The sequence below is a fragment of the Indicator indicator genome, chromosome 16 (assembly GCF_027791375.1).
Source record: "Indicator indicator isolate 239-I01 chromosome 16, UM_Iind_1.1, whole genome shotgun sequence".
NCBI classification, from domain to species: Eukaryota; Metazoa; Chordata; class Aves; order Piciformes; family Indicatoridae; genus Indicator; species Indicator indicator.
Genome location: NC_072025.1, coordinates 10,043,526 through 10,062,671, shown reverse-complemented (window position 1 = coordinate 10,062,671; position 19,146 = coordinate 10,043,526). Strand labels below are relative to the sequence as shown.

Here is a 19,146-nt window from a genome sequence, read left to right as displayed (position 1 = left end):
GAGCAGCTCTGCAGTACCAGTTCTCTCTTGGCCAGAATGCTCATTTTCGTTATTGTGCAAAGGCAGTTAACAGAGATACGCTTCTATGAGACTCAAGACATAAAGATGCCTCACATTAATTCATGTATTTATTATTCTTTAGGGGGTGAAAGTGTGAACCTCACTTTCTTGCATTCACTCTCTCCTATACAAATACACTATTCAGATATGGTCAAGCCTACTGACGGGATTGTCCGGTCTGATTTGTACTGATACACAGTCAATGTGCTGTCCCTGGCATCTACAAATAAGGTGAACTATTCATGCCAAAACAAAAAGGCTGTTTCCTTTCTTTTCTCTCCTCACACAGTGAGCTAGACCGGGGCTAATTTTGGAGTTATATTATGAAGTGGCTCAAGGATACAGACAGCATGGCCTCCCATAAGACACGCTTTGACAGAGCAAGCTTTTTCAAGGAAGTATTTGGACTTTGCTATGCTGTACTGTGGTGCTCAGTTCTGGTGACCCCAGTCATCCCTTCTGCCCTTAAACATCTGTGGTCTGTCATTCATTTCAGATTTCTGCACTCAACCAAGGCAGAACAATGAAAACAATACATTGCTAGTACGTGAAATACTTTCTACAGCTTTCGAGTTGCAGCTTTTCCATCACCAAGATGCACAGGGCAGCAACTGTTTCCGGGTACAAGCTGATGAGATGCGAACACACAAGACTGAAAAGATTAGAAAAATGTCTGCTTGAAGAGCGTGTGGGAGCCACACACACCATCACTGCTGACTGCGGGGCTTCTGAACGAGTGCCAAAAGAATAACTACGATCTAAAGGTGCAGCGTCACCCAAAGGGTTAGTCTGATATCAGAGCGTTGTAAAAGGTGTTCTACGAGGAGCGGGACGGCGTTTCTGAAGATGACGGAACGGCACAGAATGGCTGTTCTGACCCACAGCGCTTCCCGGAGAGCGCCGCATCACTCCCGAGCTGGCGGAGCCGCCCCAACCGCCTGCTCCCGGCAAGTCTCCGGTACCCACAACGGGAAGGGCGGCACGGCCCGTTCCCCTGCGGTGCTCTGCGGGCGGACGCCGCTGCAGCGGAGCTGCTTCCCCGCCGTCCCCCGCCCGGCCCAGCACGGCGGGCAGAGCCTCTCCGGGGGGCGGCGGAGCCGTGACTCACCGGGCCAAGAACATACCGGCGGCGGAGACCTGCCCCCGCACCCCGCCGGGATGCGGGTCGATCATGGCAAGAGGCGCGGACTCCCGACGGAGCCGCCGATGACAGAGCCGGCCCCTGCTCGCGTCCTCCCTTCGCTCAGTGAGGGGAGCGGAGATGCCTGCCCGGGCCGTGCTCCCCGCCTCGCCCGCCCCCGCGCAGCCCCCGGCCCCGCCGCCGCCCTACCTTTGTGTAGAGCTCGGAGGCTGCCATGGCGCAGGGCGCAGGCGGCCCTTCTGCGGCAGCCCGGCGGCGGGAGGTGGAGGCGGGCGGGAGGATGCTCAGGCGGCGGCCCCGGCGCGGCGCGCCATGTTGCTACCTGGCGGGCGGCTGGGCTGCCGCCGCTCTGTGCATTGTGGGAGCGGCGGCCAGGCGGGCGGCGCGATGCCTCCCACCGGCGGGCGGATGGTCGGAGCGACAGATGCCCAGGGAGCGCGCCGTACCGCGGGGATACCGGCCTGGGGCCCCCAGGCGCCGCCCGCTCCCCGACCCTCGAGGGTCGCGGACCAGGTTCTATGAAGGGTGGAGCACCGGAAAGCAGGGCAGCGGGAAAGCCGCGGCGGCTGCCCACCTCCCGCCGCAAGCCCCGGCTCAGGCCGCTCCGTGCAAGAACCGGTATTCCTCCCGTCTCTCCTAAGCCTTTTATTCTTCTAGACTGAACAATTTACTCGTCTCTTCATCAGGGGCGTTCATGATTGTTGTTGGTTCTCAGACCCTAGGCTATGCAGCCCGGGCATGGCCAGGAACCGGGGACAGATCCATTCCTGTCACAGGCAACTTCTCAAACACAACAGGAGCGAGTAGCCTCACCTTAATGGACTGACCGCTGGGTTACAGTCTACTGCAGCCTCTGGCTGAATCCCACCTATCCAGTTATCCCCAGTGTATATTTCTTAGTGGCAAATGCCAGCTTTTCATGATTGGGTTTTCTGATTCTGATCCCATCCTTCAAGCTGTTTACAAGCTACTCCGGCTTGATTGTATCTTTATCATTCAAACCACTATTGATAACACTGAGCGCAACAGAGAGCCCAAAACAGTTCCTTCGATCACCTGTCACCAAGAAATGAAGGTACACGTCTGTGAAAAGTTTAACACCTATGTCAAAAGGGAATGAAAAGCATAATCCATGGTCTGGCTAGGCCTTTATGAATCATTAAGGGCTGTTTTTTTTTACAGCTCATGTTATGGCAAGAGTTCTCTTGACAGCCAAACAAGCTATTTCTTCTTGTGTTTTCCTTTTTCACCTTGGGAATGCATCCTACCAGCCTGAGTAGTCTAAAATACAAACCAAGTTTGAAACTTATCTTTGCCACACTCTCCACCAAAGTGATTTTGATTTTTCAAGCGCATCTTAAGTGCATCATCTCTGCAAAATCCAACTGATCAGACAATAGTTCTGTATTCAGTGGGCAGTATGTGTACTATCCCTGAAACGTGATGTGACTATCAAAGAAACAGAAAAATTTGTTCTACAGAGAAAAGGTGCCATGAAAGAGAGGGGGGACCTGCTCCAAAATCACTCCTCAACTTAGTCACAGACAGAAACAAAAATAAAGCAATCCTGGCTCCCAAAAATAAATGCAATAGCCGTACTTTACTGCTGCTATCTGAAGGAAAGGAGATAAAGTAGCAAGTATGAAAGATAGTTAAGATGAAAATGTGGAGCCTTAACTGGAGTTGTTTTAGGTGCAGATATAAGGTCTTCCCATCTAGTAAACTATGGTTAGTAAATTCAGAAAAGATGTTAAAAAAATAATGATCTTGATTTTTCTGGGAGAGCTCAGAGTTTAACGGGAATTAAAAATAAATACTGTCCTTCCCATGTTCTGCTAGCATGTCCAGGATTATCAACATGCCTTGGAGGCTCACTCTTATCAGTAGAATAGGACATCTGCTCTCAGTCCTATAAAAAGCCTGGAACTGGTTCCTGGTAACTGCTGTCCAGGTCAGTGGTGAAGTTTTTTATAAGAAGTTTGCACAGCTGATGTTCATGTGTACACTATGGCAAAACAGAGATCTATTCTAAAAGCTGCCAGTCAGCTTTCATGTACAACCCAAAACTGACTTGGGGTTCATTTGACAGTGTGGTCAACCCCCTTTATCTGGCTTAATCTAAGATTCTGGATGTAGGAAACACAGAAATCTTATAGTTTTGTCTTCAGACGGGACCTGAACCTCCCCTCTGTGTGCTGTTTCATATCTGACATTTAACACCCTTTCTTCAGGGCAGTATCTATTCTAAATTCAAAGAGTCTCATCTCAGGAGTTTGCTTGCACTGTGGATTACTGTATCAGCCATTCACAGATGGAGCTCAGGAGCCAAATGTAATTATAAGCCCCAGCAAAAAATAGATATCCAAGTCCAAAATATACTATGATTTGACACAATTTGCATAAAGCAGGATTTCAAATCTGTCATTAAGGACAGGAATTGGGGGCACTGATGGTTGCCAAGAAACAACCTGTTTGCAATGTATCTAGACTGACAATTATTACTTTAAGATGCATCTCCTGCAACAAACATTTGCTGGCAAGATTTCCAGATGTCCTATCTTGCAGAGTATCTTTTCAAAAAGATCATTTGTGGCATCTGATTTCAGAGCATATACATGCACAGGGGCAAGGCTGTCCCTATGTGCCCAAAACAAGTCAGTGGGATAGGAGACCAGCCTGGCTGAATAGGACAAATAGAACGAAAGGAGAGTTTATGGCTTTTGGAAGAGGAGGCAAGCCTCTCACGAGGACTATAAAGATGTAGAAAGGGTCCACAGGAAGAAAATTAGGAGAGCCAAAGCCCAGATAGAACTCAACCTAGCTACAGCTGATAAGGGCAATAAAAATGTTTCTATAAATACATTAACAAAAGGAGGACTAGGGAGAATCTCCATCCATTACTGGATGCAGAAGGAAATACAGTGAGAAAGGCTGAGGAAAAGGCTGAGCTGCTCAATGCCTACTTTCCCTCAGACTTTAGCAGTAGAACTCTGTTCCCTGGACACCCAGCCCCATGAGCTGGGAGATGGGGAGGGGAAGCAGAACAAGGTCATCACAATTAAAAAGGAGGTGGTCAGTGACCTGCTACACCATTTAGATGCACACTAGTCTAGGGGGCTGGATAGGTTACACCCAAGAGTACCAAAAGAGTTGGCAGATGCACTCACCAAGCTACTTTCCGTTGCTTACTAGAAGTCCTGGCTATCTGAGGAGGTCCCAGGGGACTGGAAGCTAGCAAGTGGGACACCCACCTACAAGAAAGGCTGAAAGGAAGATCTAGGGAACTACACACCTGTCAATCTGACCTTGGTGCCAGGGAAGATCATGGAAAGATCATCTCAAGTGCCACTATGCACCATATAGAGGACAAAGAGGGGATCAGCATGGGTTTATGAAAGGCAAGTCCTGCTTGGATAGGAAGGCTTTTCTGCTTGGAAGCCTTCATCAGAACCTGATCTCCTTCTATGACAAGATGACTTGCCTAATGAATGAGGGAAAGGCTGTGAACATTGCCTACCTGGACTTCCATGAAGCCTTTGACACTCAGGAAAAAAAACTGGCTGGTCATGGCTTGGATGAGCATATGCTCTGCTGGCTAAAACACCATCTGGACATCCAGGCCCAAAGAGTGGTGGTCAATGAAGTTAAATCCAGCTGGCAGCCAGTCACAAGTGATGTCTCTCAGGGCTCAGTAGTAGGATCACTTCTGTTTAACATCTTTATTGATGATCTTGATGAGGAGTTAAGAGTGCAATGACAGTTGATTATTCTGTTAATACTGTCAAGGGAAGTTGACAGATTATCCAACCACCTTCCTTTTTTAGTAAGAGCTACAAAAATGCTCCGCAGTAAGGTAGAAACACTAAACCAAACTGAAATTTGTTATTAAACTTAAGACAAAATCAGAAATAAAAAGTACTTAATCTTCCCATTTTAAACCAGGCTAATAAACATCCATCTGAAATTGGTGGAGGTTCTGTCAATGTTTTACAAAGCAGTAAGTGAAGAGACTTCTGTGCCTGCTATATAAATGCAAGAATATTTATCAGGAACATGTATCAACAGCATCCTTGTTGTAACAAAGATGTACTGCCTGAGAAAGACAGGGACAATTTAGTCATCTGTTCCTAAAGCTTTTTCAAGCACATCAGTTGAGCTCAAGGCTGTCTGCCTCTGTGGTAGCAGTCCAGAAACATTTCCAAGATAAATATTTAATGGGAATAAATGTTTTAAATACACATGGAAGTTTTCAGATTTCAAGTTATTCTAGATCTATGGATGCTAGAAATGGGGATGAAAAAGCCAAAGATGTAAATCTGAAAGAGGGTGGCTCACCTGTATTAAAGCAGGAATAAATAGTCTAACCACACATTCAGCTCAACTCCAAGAAAACAAACACAAAAAGCATTCGTGATTGTGTACTCCCCGAGTCTTTCTTCCCAAGCTCACAGAAAGCCCCCAGCCATCAAACAAACAAGGCACTGCAGTCTTGCCCCCCTCCTGAGTATCATGGGCATGTTATCCGAGCACAGCCACTAAATGCAAACCCTTTCTGAGCATAGATCTGTGCAACCAACCATACAGTCTCAGCTCTAATTTAGGGAGTAAGTTTGTCCTTAAAATAGTTTGTCTTTGCCCAGAGTTCAGTGCAACTCCCCACAAGAGATTCAGGTATGTTACTTTAGGTAGTTAATGCCAGTGCCAATGCAGCCTTTGCACTGCCTCAGCGTATTTAAATGCTGCTACTTAAACTGGACATCTTTCTCCTGTTTGCTAGAGATGCAGAGTATAGGGGACATTAATATGATGTGAGTAACTGAGCTCATTGTGTAAATAAATATACAACACTGAAGTGCCATGGCCTGAGCCAAAGCTGAACTCTAGATGAGCAACCCAAGCAAACATTAGATATCATTAGTATCTGCTCATTAGTGGAATATGTATCTATTCATAGTATATAACCATCAGCAAAATATGCACTTGGTAATGAAAAATGTAACCTAGACAAAATACAATTGTGAGTGTGGATGAGGCATCATGACAATGTATTTAACTTACCTTGTTTAGCAGAGTATTGAGGCCAAGTAAGCAGTGTCCAGCCTTATTTGGTAAAACATCAAGGCCCTGTAGGCAAACAGCCTTGCTTGGTATCAAAACTGGGAGATTTTCAAAGGTCCCTGGCCCTGTTGTGAAGGATGGGGTCAAACAGATAGGCACTCTCCCTTAGTTTTTTCCTCAGACCCTGGTCAGGCTACTGAAGAATGAAGCCAGGTATTACTACACGTGAACTTATATAAACTTGTTTATTCAACAATATAAACCCCTCTTGCAGTGACTTTGGAAGGCTCATCTCAGTGGACACACTGCACAGGACTTCCCAACTGCCAGGACAAGTTTTCCAAATCCTCACTGTAACCAGGGCTCCCCAGACTGCAGATCTGGATGATAAAATATTAAGGCAATTGGTGATGTATCTATCTTAACCATAATAGCTAAACCTTATATAGTAATGATGAGGTGCATTACCCTGATACATCTTATTCTCACTTGCTTGTTCTTCTGTTTCATATATAAGATAATTTAACTTGGAAGCCACAGACAGAATTCAAAGTAAAACAAACTGTCTTATTTGATTATGTGAAGGTTGATATTTTCTTGATTTTTTTTTTTTTAATCCAGAAGAACCTCTTGATGATTATTAGAGCCAGAACCTCTTAGAAAATCCCAAACAAGAATCTTTTCAGTTTCTACCTGGAATCCCACCATTCAGCAATACGCATATGGATCTTGAAGTTGCATGAAAATCAGCACCTAAGTCACAGTCTGACTATGAAATTAGCTGGACTTTTTCCAGCAGCTGGCTCTCTTGGAAATGTTGCCATACTCAGGCCAACAGCCCACAGTAACACAAACTTCTATATGCCAAGCTAATTCACAGATACCACCTTCACTCAGTGCAAGGGACCAAAACAATCACCTGTTACGGAGTTTTCAAACAATAAGCTTTAATTACCTTATTAGAAAAATAAGCACTGAAATATATATAAATGTGATTACATTAAAGTAATTCTGTAGTCTAACATACTAGAAACCAAAGCCCAGTCATATTTTTAATGATACAGAGTAGTGAGATTTAGGGTTTCGAAATTTTCCAGAGAGAATAGTGAAGTATGCAGTATCTTTCAGGAAACCACAGTAAAGACAAGACAAATCTCCACGTTGCAATAAAAACTAAGTAGATCAATTTATTCTGTATACTATACAATGTGTAAGTTTGTTAAGAACAATTGACATTTTATCACCTTAACATTTTGACTGGGTGTAAGTATGTCCAACAAAATGTACTCCTGTGGCCTTTGCACAAACACTGTCCTACTACATCAAGACCAATGAGAAGGAAGCCTTTGGTGCTACAGATCTGGGGACATATCTGTAAGTTTGTAATTAATCCACTTAACTATCTCAAATAAAATATTGGTGCTATCTGCTATTAAAAGTCTAGATGAGTACTACTCTAGTAACTAAACACTATCTATTTTTAAAGGCAAGATATGAAAGGGACTGCCAGTCTACAGTGTGGGCAGGTTTTCTTTGAAAAAGGCAATTATCAAATGGTAAAACTCATATAATACATTATGTACATAAGTTTGGGTAGCTGAGTTATCTTGCTGGAGTAAGCTGAAAGTAAGCATCAATTTGCAGTTATGTCTGATTTATTTGACTTAACTTTTATACAGTATATAGATTCAAAAAAGCTGTGCCTGCTGCTGAGGTCTGTCAGATGTGAAGGCTCATAATCAGTCATTGACCTAGTTAGTATTACAGTACTTCAAATATACACATGGATAATATATTCATAGCTGAATTTATAGTAACCTTAAGAACTGCAAGTCACTGAGTGAACATCGGAAGAGCTTGTGTTGTCCAACCAGCAGGACAAGCTTGAGTTGTAGCTGAGTGGAATGTTTAAATTTAAATGGCTACTTTTTAAAACCTTCCCAAACATCAAGGAAGCTCACATTACGTAAGCTACAGGATAGTGGCACCAGACAACACACAGCAAGTCATCTTAATTTGTTCAAAATTCGTTTCAGGCCCAGTCCTATCATTATGTTTCAATTTCATTTATGCATACAAAAATAAAGAGGGATTTTCACATTAGGACAAACATCTATAAAAAGCAGTTTGCTTCAATATATTCAGTATTCTCCCAGCCTAATTTCTTTCTTGAAGAGGTCAAGTAAGTCCATTTCTTCAACCATTCTGCAAAAAATCACAAGTTTTTGATAAATGACAGAGCCCTTTTAATTACTAGGTAAGGGCTGAAAAGCATTCGGTTAGATGGAATGATTTCTCTGAATCAAAGACATTATATAGACACCAACATACTTTCCTCATGTTCTGATTAAAAGTAAATCAAAGTAAGATTATTTTCTCTTGATCATTTTCTTACGTTTGCCTTTAGAAGAGCAGAAAATATGGGCCAGTGTTCTTTCTGACTAGCAGTCCTTTATCATGTAAGACCTTTCTGAAGATGTTATCACAAAGTGCATCCTTCTAAAAAACATCTGAGTGTTTTCTCTTATAACACCTACATTGGTGCTCTGCTTTTAATAGACTGTTTCAGAACTGCTTCTTTCAAGAAAAAGATATTCAGTAAACTGATCTAAAATTTGAAGATTTTATTTCCAAAGAACCTATATGAAAATCAATTGCATTATAGGTCATACTGCACTTTTAATATTCTGATTGCACTGAACAAACATGCTTTTAAACGCATCAGATTACCTGTCTAATACCAACTATGCGTTTGGACAATCTAGTACTTAACAATCGGCATCATAAAAATGAAGTTTGTTCCTATTTTCTGACATGAAGTTACCTATTTCTCAACCACATCCAGTTCTTTGTCTACCCAAAACCAGTAATGGGCTACCGTATAACAAAGAAAAGGAGATTACTACTTCAGGAATCCAGAAAAAAAAATAATTAAAATGACACCCTTCTGCTTTCAGAAGTCTAAAATAGCCCAAAGACAATGGCATATAAAACCTTAGCAAATCTAGATTTGGTGTTTGCCACACAGGTCACTGGACGAAGCATTTCAGTTTTAAAAGTTTAAAGAGCTGCTGAACAGAAAGGGCACTTGCCTCCAAATATATGTACAAATTCCAGATTTAGTTCTGAATGTGGGACATTGTTGCGAATCAAAATATACAACTGCAAATGCATAAGGTCAAGTCAAGTGTAAGTGAAGCATTTCACAAATTTCAGGTACACAATTTTTACTTTCAGTAGCAAGATTCTGGGGCTCTTAGTTTCCGGACAAGACTTTGAAAGATACAGAATCACTTGTGCTTTGATTGGCACATTATCTGCTTTTTAAAATGCAAAACTAATAAACGTTTGCAAAAGGTTGTGCAAAACTATTGTATTTACAAAAATGGCACAAGAGTGAATTCAACAGTCTATGCACATGCACACTTCATTCACATCTTCAACAAAAGTGTGTCCTAAGCTACAGAACTGAAGAGAATACCAGCTTCAACAGGCAGTTGTCAATAAGCACTAAATTCACAAGAGTTACACCAGAATGGGCAAATATTGCCCAAGTAAAAACTCTATTGTTAAAGCTGAAACAGGTTTAAGGCCGTTCAAGTTCAAAAGCAGAAACAAAATTCAATCAGAGCCCTGTCTTTGTTTTTATACATGCTTCACCATCTAGCAACTTGTGGTCTAAACCTCTATTTGAGACAACAAACCCAAACACAGAAGAAAAACCCAACACAACTGGAGGTTATATTAAATACAAATATGCTGTAATTAAGATGAAATAACAAAAGCAGAAACATTAGAAGTTGTAAAACTTGCGATGTCACTTGCTGGAACCAGTCCTACACTAGGAAATGGGCAATTATGTACATTTTCAAGTAGATTACATTGCTCTAACCAAACGTGTCATTTTTAATCAGTGCATTGTTCTCAACTAGTCCAAACACTACATGTTTTACTCTTAACGGTACTCCCTTACAATAGCAGCACATGCTATCGCTACCTGCAAAGCTGTCAGTCTCATGACTTAGTGTAAGAAAGAAAAAAGGGGATGTCAGGGTAAGAAATAACTATTAAGGAGAAATAACAGGAATGAGAATAATCATGCAGTTCAGCTGTTTTCATCAGCCCGCCAGCTTGCTAGCAACAAGAGACGGTTTCCGCTGAGGAAGATCCTGTGGAGTAGGAATATGGTCACCAGTGACTTCTGTCTTGTCAGGAGCTGCAGTAGGCAGTTGCTTATTCTTCATCTTTGCTTTAGCCATGTTGTAATCACCAGAATCAAAGTATTTTTGCTAGAAGACAAAACACACATCTTATAAGCCTGAAAACTTATCAGATAACATACACTGAATTACATGGTTGAATAGACTTTACATTTTAGAAACAGGTATAAACATCTTTCCAATTTGGTAATATAGATCTACGTTGATTAAAATATCTTACCAAAACTATCAGGCACACAAAACTAAACTCTTAACAATAGGCAAGTATCCAGTTAAAGTTCTACACACACATTAAACTCATACTGTATGTGAACTTCTTTTTTGTCACAATTTTCCCAAGCTCTGATCTCCCTGAAGTGAAACCTCTGGGTTGCAAACTTCATTGTGGTAAACAAGTTCTGCTACACAGAATAACTAAACAATGCAGGAACTGAAGCAGAAGAGTCTATCATATCAGAAGATCAAAGTAGCAGGAAACTGCATACTAAAAAAAAAAAAAAAAAAACCTCTATCTGCATATATCAGAAAAGTGAAATTATAATTCCTGAAGTTCCCAAACCAATTATTTAGCGAAGTCATAGGTACCATGCAGTCCTGAAAAAGTACTGCGTGAAGAAATTTTTACCCCATGCTCCAGGTTTCTTTTGAATACAAATGTGACTACATTAAGTCTGAATTTCTAAAACCTGTTCTTAGCATTTAAAAAATTTATTAGCATTATCCTTAAGTCTTTTATGTTGTCTAGGTTTCTCAAAATATTAAGTTATCTATGGATATTAAGGCCAAATTACTGCTATAATTTATCTGTATCATGGTAAGATAAGACATGGAACTTAATCCAAGGTCTACATCAAATCTTCAACTTCTCATTCACACATTTTTCAGGAACAGTTTATTTTTTTACCTCTGACCATGTGGTCTGCTGATAAGGTACTTGTTACCCATGATTTGGAATAAATACAAAGCCAAGCAAAATTAGTTAAGATTCAGTAAGAAGATGTACACTAGCAACTGCTGCTTACGACAACAATCATCCCTGAAAAGAACACTCCCTCATTAGTTCTATACAGGTTTATTCCTTAGTTGGTTGAACAACAGCCATTACTACCTGTAATGTTTAAGTGCTTCCAGGTAGCATATTACTGCCATATTCTTTTATTTTGCATTAGTACTAACCAGCTGCAAAACGTTCCGTAGCAGTAGTTGTTAGAAGTAATCTGAACATTTTACTTAACAGGCTTTTACTTAAGTGCAGGGTGGCAAGGTTGTTTATGCAAGGCTTTCTGAAGAAGGTTTTAAATGTTCCCTGCAAGAGCCTTCAAGTTGCCAAATCTGTTCTTCCATGAAGAAGCACACCTGAATTACACACTTTTATCCATAAACCTTCCCAATTCAATCCTTTTGGCAGTGTCATCACAATTTACACCACAATGTTCTAGCATTGCATCTGCAGAATAGACCTCATTATAACAATCTCATTTGTAAAAACGCCTTAATATTTTTCCCTTCAAGACTGAAGCAACCAAAACTTTTAAACAGCATCTAGATAATAAGAGAATTGCTTGGTCTTTCAATGTGTTACTGCTGTTAACAGGTTATCTATTTCTATCCATGTAAGAGCTCCAAATAGAATCCCTCTGCAGGAGTGGGATGCAGCATGGTTCTCATCTACTTTTATTAGAAGAAAGTGTGCTAATAATGGTGTGTACACCCAATGTAGAACATTTCTGCAGAGCAAATACCAATGGGCAGAACGTGTCCTGGTTGCCAAATAAGAAAGACTGATCTACAGATTTTGACAGTCTAATACATTTAGACTAGCTGAGAAAGCCTACCATCTTTCATGCATTAGATTATCAGGCCATTTCTTCCTTTAAATTACCCCTGTATTTCCCTCTCATTTACTCTAGCTTCTCATAGATGGCCTGTATTTGATCACCCTTTGAAAACTTTACTATGTCTGCCCAGCTCTCTTCATGTGACAAACCTATCCTCACTATTTTCAGCTTCAGCAATCCAGGCAGCCCAAAGTACACCAGGTGTTTATATGAAGTAAAGATGCTTCCTCATTTAAGACACTGAGGACAATCAACAAAAATAATTTAAAAAATTAAATGGAAGAATGTTATTACCACCATATCAGGAGTGGAGAACTGAAGAAGGCAGATTATGAACTGGAATCCACAACTTTATTTCACCTTCCATGAAAGTAGCAATTAAGATACCCACTGGTCTACCTCTGCTTGAACTTGAACATACAGGCTGCAACAACTTTGCATTAAATAGTGCTACAATCAAGATGAAGATATTATACAGATTGTTACTGTCAAGTTTCCTCACGTGCACTGAGTGCAAGCAGTCACAACTCCTTAATGGCCATCAATCCTTAGTAAGTGGATGGAGGTCTGTTCTCCTGAATTGTCACCACAACACGTGTCTATGTCTAAATATATACAATGAGGCCACTGAAGTCTCGTTTAGGCTGCCTTTGACCATGTAACAGCATAACTCACAAAAGGAGTCACCTATTCTACATACCCCATTTCCAGCAGCCATTAAGTCAGTACCACCTACGCTCCAACTTACAGGAGAAAACTTATCCAAAAAACTGTCAACAGTAACAATTCCCAGAAGATATTACAGATAGCACAGAATTAGATCAGCACTGAAATCCAGCAGCTGGTTTGCAAAGGATTTATACCTGGAATCACTGCATGCACTCGAAGTGCCTAGTCAATAGTAAAAAAACCCAACAGTGTGACAGAAAGGAAAGCACCATCAGAAGCAGTGGATACTGGATTATTCCTAATACTAGGATTATTCCAAGAAAAGAGTTCTAGTATGCCTGAAAAGCATTACATAATCACTTTATGAATAATTAAACTAAAAGAAAAAACAATTGAATAACTAAGAAAATAGGAGACACTACTTAAATGTAGAAAAAAAACACTGAAATATCAACTCTTCATTCTTCTATCATTATTTTTTGTTTAGGGTGTATATTCCGAATTACTCTTCCATTCTCAAGCCACTGATATCAGATGGTGCCCGGTGTAACAGAGCAGACACTAAGCTTTCAATGTGCTAAACATGGATAGTAACAGCAGACATACAATTTGAGGACACAAGAATGGGCAAGATAAGACCAGTACAAAACAAAGATGACATTCATGTTTGACATGTTTTCATGAAATTTATCACAGCAACACTGCTAAAAGGTGCAGTGGAGTCATTGAGACTACAAACAGTTATTCTGCCAATTTGACATTTGTTCTGTGGAAACAAATTCCTTTTCCTTGAGCTTTCACAGACAAGGTTTAAATTCTTCAGCACTCTTTTACTCATGCAAAGGCCTGTGAAGTAGAAAAAAAAAATCACGGATACAGGAATTTGGAATTTCTTGCCCATACCCTGTGGACAATAAAGAACTTACTCCTTTTTGAAGCCTCTTCCTCAAGAAGTCTGAGCCTCCTGGCTTCTGCCCCAGATGAGGATATCTCGCTTTCAATTTTGCTTCTTCAACTTTTTCTGGACTGATGACCTTATCCTCCATTTCCTGAAAAACAATGACCAATGCTGTAAATTAAATATATAATAAAGAACAATTTCGGCAGAGTACCTTTGCAGGTAACTCACCAACATGCAGATTGCTGCTACCAAGTGAATATCTAAATTATCTGAATAGGCAGCTTCATACAGCCTCTCTCAAATACTGACAGCAACCGTAGGAGTTCAGCCGCCCATCTTAGATACCTTTCCTGGAGATGTGTTTGAATCTAATCAACGCATTTATCTTTCACATAAAAATAGTCTATACTAAAATTAAACTATTCCATTTGGAGGGGGGGGGGGCCAACACGAATAAGCAAATGACCAATATTCCTTTGGTCAAAACAAGGGTTCCACTAAGAACAAACAAATGTTGAAAGCTGGTCAGGTGCTTTTTTTCAACTTCTGCTTGATCATTAAGTTTCACAGACATACTAGCACTGGCATGGTCACAATCTATTTTGTATGACTGCTCCAATGCGTTCGTATTCACTGTGAAACAGCGTTAGGATTAGCTGAGTCTCAAAAACATACCTGCTAGCCTATTAAGAGCAACAATATTGCATTTTTTATTCATGCCTATAATTATCCTAAAATTATGATGATTATGACAGTTGGATAGTGCATTTGTGTAAAATAAAATGCCTATTTTATGAGTATACTGTAAAAGATGAATGCTCAAAGTAATCATTTGACAAAAACTGCCACAACCTGCAATTGGTACATTCAGTCTTTCAATACTGACCTCTAATTTACGCTCACCTGTTCCAATTCACATAGCATTTGGATGTACGAAGTATAATTTCTTCTATTAGATCATTTCTAAAGTATCTTCCATTCAAAAATCTTGGTTTGCTACTTTCCAGAATTTGGCCAAGGTAATTTTTATTTTTTTTTTCATGCAAATCATTCCCAGTTCAGGGAAACTATATACTGATTTGCACTGACTGGTGTAGTTCTTGAATTGTTACCATCTGGAGTCAGAGAGGCTTTAAGGCAGGAAAGAAATACTGCAACTGAAGTCAGAAGAGCCTCACATTGATCTATGACTAAAGATTATGCAGTCCCTTTACGCTTTTCCATCCATGTCATCATCCTTTACATTGCATCAGTCCACATGACTGCATCTGCTCCACATGAACAGATTACAGAAATTAAGTCCACAAAACAAAAAAACAAACCACCACACAAAACCAACCAACATACAAACCCCAAAACACGGAAGGTTTTTTTTGATTCTGTGGGTTTTGTTGGATGGAGTTTTTTCTCTCTTCTTGGACTGCATTTCATTTGGATCAGTTTCCACAGCCTGGATCATCAAGCAGCTGCACAAACAGGTATGTTATGACAGCAACAGGGAGGACAGAGGAACACCAGCAGCTAAGAGCTACTTAAGCCAGAACTGCCAACAAACTAGAGCCATCACACTAGCCTATGCCGGTGCTTTCTTGTATCTCTTATAAAAGGTTTACATTCTATAACATTCAACTCCTTTCTGGTAAAAAACCTCAGAAGCAAAGGTCATAACAGATTCAGAACGCTGTCTAGTTGCTCCATTAGGACAAAGCATGTCACAGACAACAACGGCAATCCTAATTAACGGTTCTAACAATGAAAGACAGAAATTCTCTTAGCAGTTTAAGAGAAATTGCCATGAGGACATGAAACAACACTTTGTATCAGATGAAAACAGAGCTAGGCAATAGAATGCAAAATACAAATAAACAGAACGCAAAGCTTCCCCAACACTACAGAACATAGAACTATACTATTTATCAATACCTAGAATCACACTAGCCAAGACCAGTTTTATTGTGTTATAACGTTGTTCTCCAGCTACTGATCTTCCTATTGTGTTTTATTATCATGCCAACACTGACTGAATTTTTTCAAAAGCAATCCTTTCAGCTAAACTCTTTCAACGTCTAATGCTGAATCACTGGGTACTCACTATTGAGCCAACAGACAAAGCATTTGAGGGGGGATGCTTTGCCAATACTAACCAAAAGGAGGTATTTTTAAGGGCAGAGGGCCAACAAAAATAGCTTATATAAATACCTATTCACAGTGCAAAGGAGACATTTATGCAAAGTCACAGGGCTGAAAAATCATCACACAGCAGACAATCAAAACACAAAAAACACTGTGTTATGCATCACTGCAGCTGATCACTTCCTCTTGATGACCAAGAACAACAAAGACTACACAAAACAAATTTAAAAAATTCAAAGAGACTTAGGGTGTCAAACAAAACCAGATGATGGCAGGTTCAAAACATACTTAAGACAACAGTTCTCCATATAAAATATAGTAAAGCTGCAAAACTCCTTGCTGAAGGATACTGGGGATGCCAAGAACTTAAATTGATTCAGAAAGCAACTCAATGTCTTCATTCCAACTCAGAAAGCTTTTAAACCACAGATTGCTGAGGCCTGGGATAGTTTTCTGGGAAAGATCACTTCATGCACATCCCAACTTTATATTCTTTTCTGGACTAGGTAGTATTGAGCACTCTTGGAGATGTGTTGCTGAGCTACAAAAGCTTTAACCCACGATGGCCAGGTTGTTCATACATTTACAACATGCTCCCTTGAGTTACAGAAGCAATAACCAGGTGACTAACAAATGATTTGAGGGGGTGGAAAAAATGATATATCACGCTCTTCTTCCTAGTGACAACCACAAAATTCTTCAGGAATTTGACACAGCTAATGAAGCCTGCTTACTTCATTAAAAGGCTCTACAAGAAAGGCAGTAGTTGCCTAACTCATTTAAAACAGTTTTTGCTTTTAATTTTTATGGCGGTACTAGCCATGTAAAATTCCATATCCACTTGCCAACAAAACAGCACGGCTAAAAAAAGAGCCATCAGTCTTTTCAAACTCTGGTAGGAAGAGCTCATCCTCATTAGCCAAAGATATCCAACTAAATATAAAGCATAAAACGTGAAAAATATGACAACAGCATGACTCCACATCAAACCAATGTGGCGAAAGCCAGTCCAGAAACAAAATGCACCACCTCTAACAGCTTCCTGAAAAAGAGAGACTTTCAAGGCAAAAAGAGCATCAGTCAAACTAGCTTATGTTCTCCAATATCTAAAGTTTCTTTGTTGATGAACTCCCCCCTGCCACTATCCTGAGTTTTCACACGGCAAACAGGAAATGTTGGTCTTTGGCAAGTTTTCAATTCATATCACTCTCTTGTTTAACACCACCTTTCTTGCCTAACACATACACAAGCTTCCACAGCATGTTAGAAAAGACATCTGATCTTGAAAATGCTACCTCAAAGTTCATGCAGGGGCTTAATCTTTTTTAAGCATATATATGAATAAGTACTGTGAAATGGGTTGTTTATGTAAGGATTTCAGAGCTAAGCATTGACTGAGTCAGTCTTCAATTCTGCCTACCCAAATAAAGTTTTAGTGAAGGTTAACATTGAAATGCCATAACAGCACTGATATCACAGTATTCTAACAGGAAATAAAGCAAAGGTTGATTTCATTGATGTCATTAAAATTGTCTTGAACACATCATCAGATTAAAACTGAATTAGCAAATCAGTATGAGACTCCTGTCTCTCAAATGAAGGGGTCATTTTTAATGCAGTGCATTAAGCACCACGTTCAAGACTTCAGTCTGAAACTCAGCAAAATCAGCCGCAGTCACCTAACTTCATTAGAATACACAAGAAGACATCACAATAAACTTGCCTCCACATGTTTTACTATGCTCTTATTACAGAGCTATTCTAGGAGTGCTACATAGGATTTACTTTTATAGGCTTTGAGCATGAACTGTAGCCCCAAACATTAGGAACAGCTACGGAATACAATTTAAGAGTAGATTAGACTTGCTATGGAAGCTGGTTCTGATTACTGCACCTATTGAGAAGGTATCATTCCATATTAACCCCCGAAGCTCGCCTACTTGTATGACTAACTCATATTACAAATAGTAAATTATTAAACAAAAATCTTGACAGCTGAGGTAGATAAAGCTACCTCCTTCAGTATCTTTCAAAGCAGTACTTGTGTTTCATAACTGCTGCCTATCAGAAATAGCTATAGAGATTGCAACTGAGTCCACATAGCAGCAAAAATAAAACTAAGATGGCATTTTAAAGCCACAACCGAGGGAACTGGTAGTAGCACACAATCATCCATAGAGCCAAATTCCACATAAAAAACTATAAAATTATTGAAGGGGTGACATAACAATGCCCACAAGATAAACCTGTAAGTTATTCTTTCTAAAAGAATAGGCCAGTCATGGTGTTTTGGATGTTTTCTCTCCTAAGTAACTTATATTAAGAGCTAAACATTTTCTATAAGTGAAACAAAAGTTTAGGCACAGCATTATCGTTGTTTTCCAACTACTAGGACCGTAGGACGAAATTCTTTCCCCCCAGGACGCCCTGGAAGGCACAGCACTCGGCGGAGAACGGGGCCGGGGCCAGTCGAGGAAGCAAGGAAGCGCCATTAGCCCGTACAGGCCAGAGCACGCCAACAATTTACTAGAGAACAAAAATTCTGAACTGTAGAACCCAACATGGTGGTGCCGCTCCTCCGCCTCAAACCTCCGCCAGCTGCGAGTGGCAGGGTCCGCGCCTTCCCAGCCGCCTCAGCCGGCGACGTTCCTGGGGCAGGCTCCCGGCCCAGTCCCACCCGAACAGGCGCTGGAGGGTGGCTAGAGACAGCCAGCCGGCTCCCCCTGCCCTTCTGCAAAGCGGTGGAAAGGTCGGGGCGCCTTCCTGCAAGGGCCGCTACTCCTCAGGAGGCTCTGAGCGCGGCGAAAAGAGGAACCTGGCTCGAGAGACACTGCCTCAAGAGCCGCGGCGGCCCACGAGGCTCCACCAGAATAGGGAGGGAAAAGCACGGCCGTGGCGACCCTACTCCGCCTCAGCGTACAGATGGAGACGAGAGAAACCCCACAGGTTTCCTTCCGCCCCAGGCGGGTCTGCGCGAGGGCTGCCAGCCACCTACCTTCTGCTCCTCGGCCGAGGCGGGCTCAGGACTCTCGGCAGACATGGCGCCGCGACAGCAGGACGGCGGGGAGAGGACAGGAGAGGGAGGCGCGACCGCCGCTCCTCCTCGCAGCGAAGCGCTTCCACCAC

The 19,146-nt window shown here is 41.3% G+C and overlaps 1 protein-coding gene across 1 annotated transcript; it reads right to left on the bottom strand.

Annotated features, from left to right (window-relative positions):
- Positions 1–9,675: 9,675 nt before the first annotated feature.
- Positions 9,676–19,146, bottom strand: ARPP19 (cAMP regulated phosphoprotein 19). The gene is made up of 3 exons (XM_054387841.1): positions 19,016–19,146; positions 13,913–14,035; positions 9,676–10,548 (listed from the first exon to the last, which is right to left on the bottom strand). Exons 1-3 carry the CDS (start codon positions 19,058–19,060, stop codon positions 10,378–10,380), a joined length of 339 nt encoding a protein of 112 aa, XP_054243816.1. The 5' UTR covers positions 19,061–19,146; the 3' UTR covers positions 9,676–10,377.

What these genes read in the sequence shown, in the direction of transcription:
- ARPP19 (XM_054387841.1), bottom strand. Translation starts at nt 19,060, where the DNA reads ATGTCTGCCGAGAGTCCTGAGCCCGCCTCGGCCGAGGAGCAGAAG. An exon ending in CCTCGGCCGAGGAGCAGAAG is followed by an intron (nt 14,036 to 19,015) that starts GTAGGTGGCTGG and finishes ATTGTTTTTCAG; the next exon opens with GAAATGGAGGATAAGGTCAT. An exon ending in GGAAGAGGCTTCAAAAAGGA is followed by an intron (nt 10,549 to 13,912) that starts GTAAGTTCTTTA and finishes TTTGTCTTCTAG; the next exon opens with CAAAAATACTTTGATTCTGG.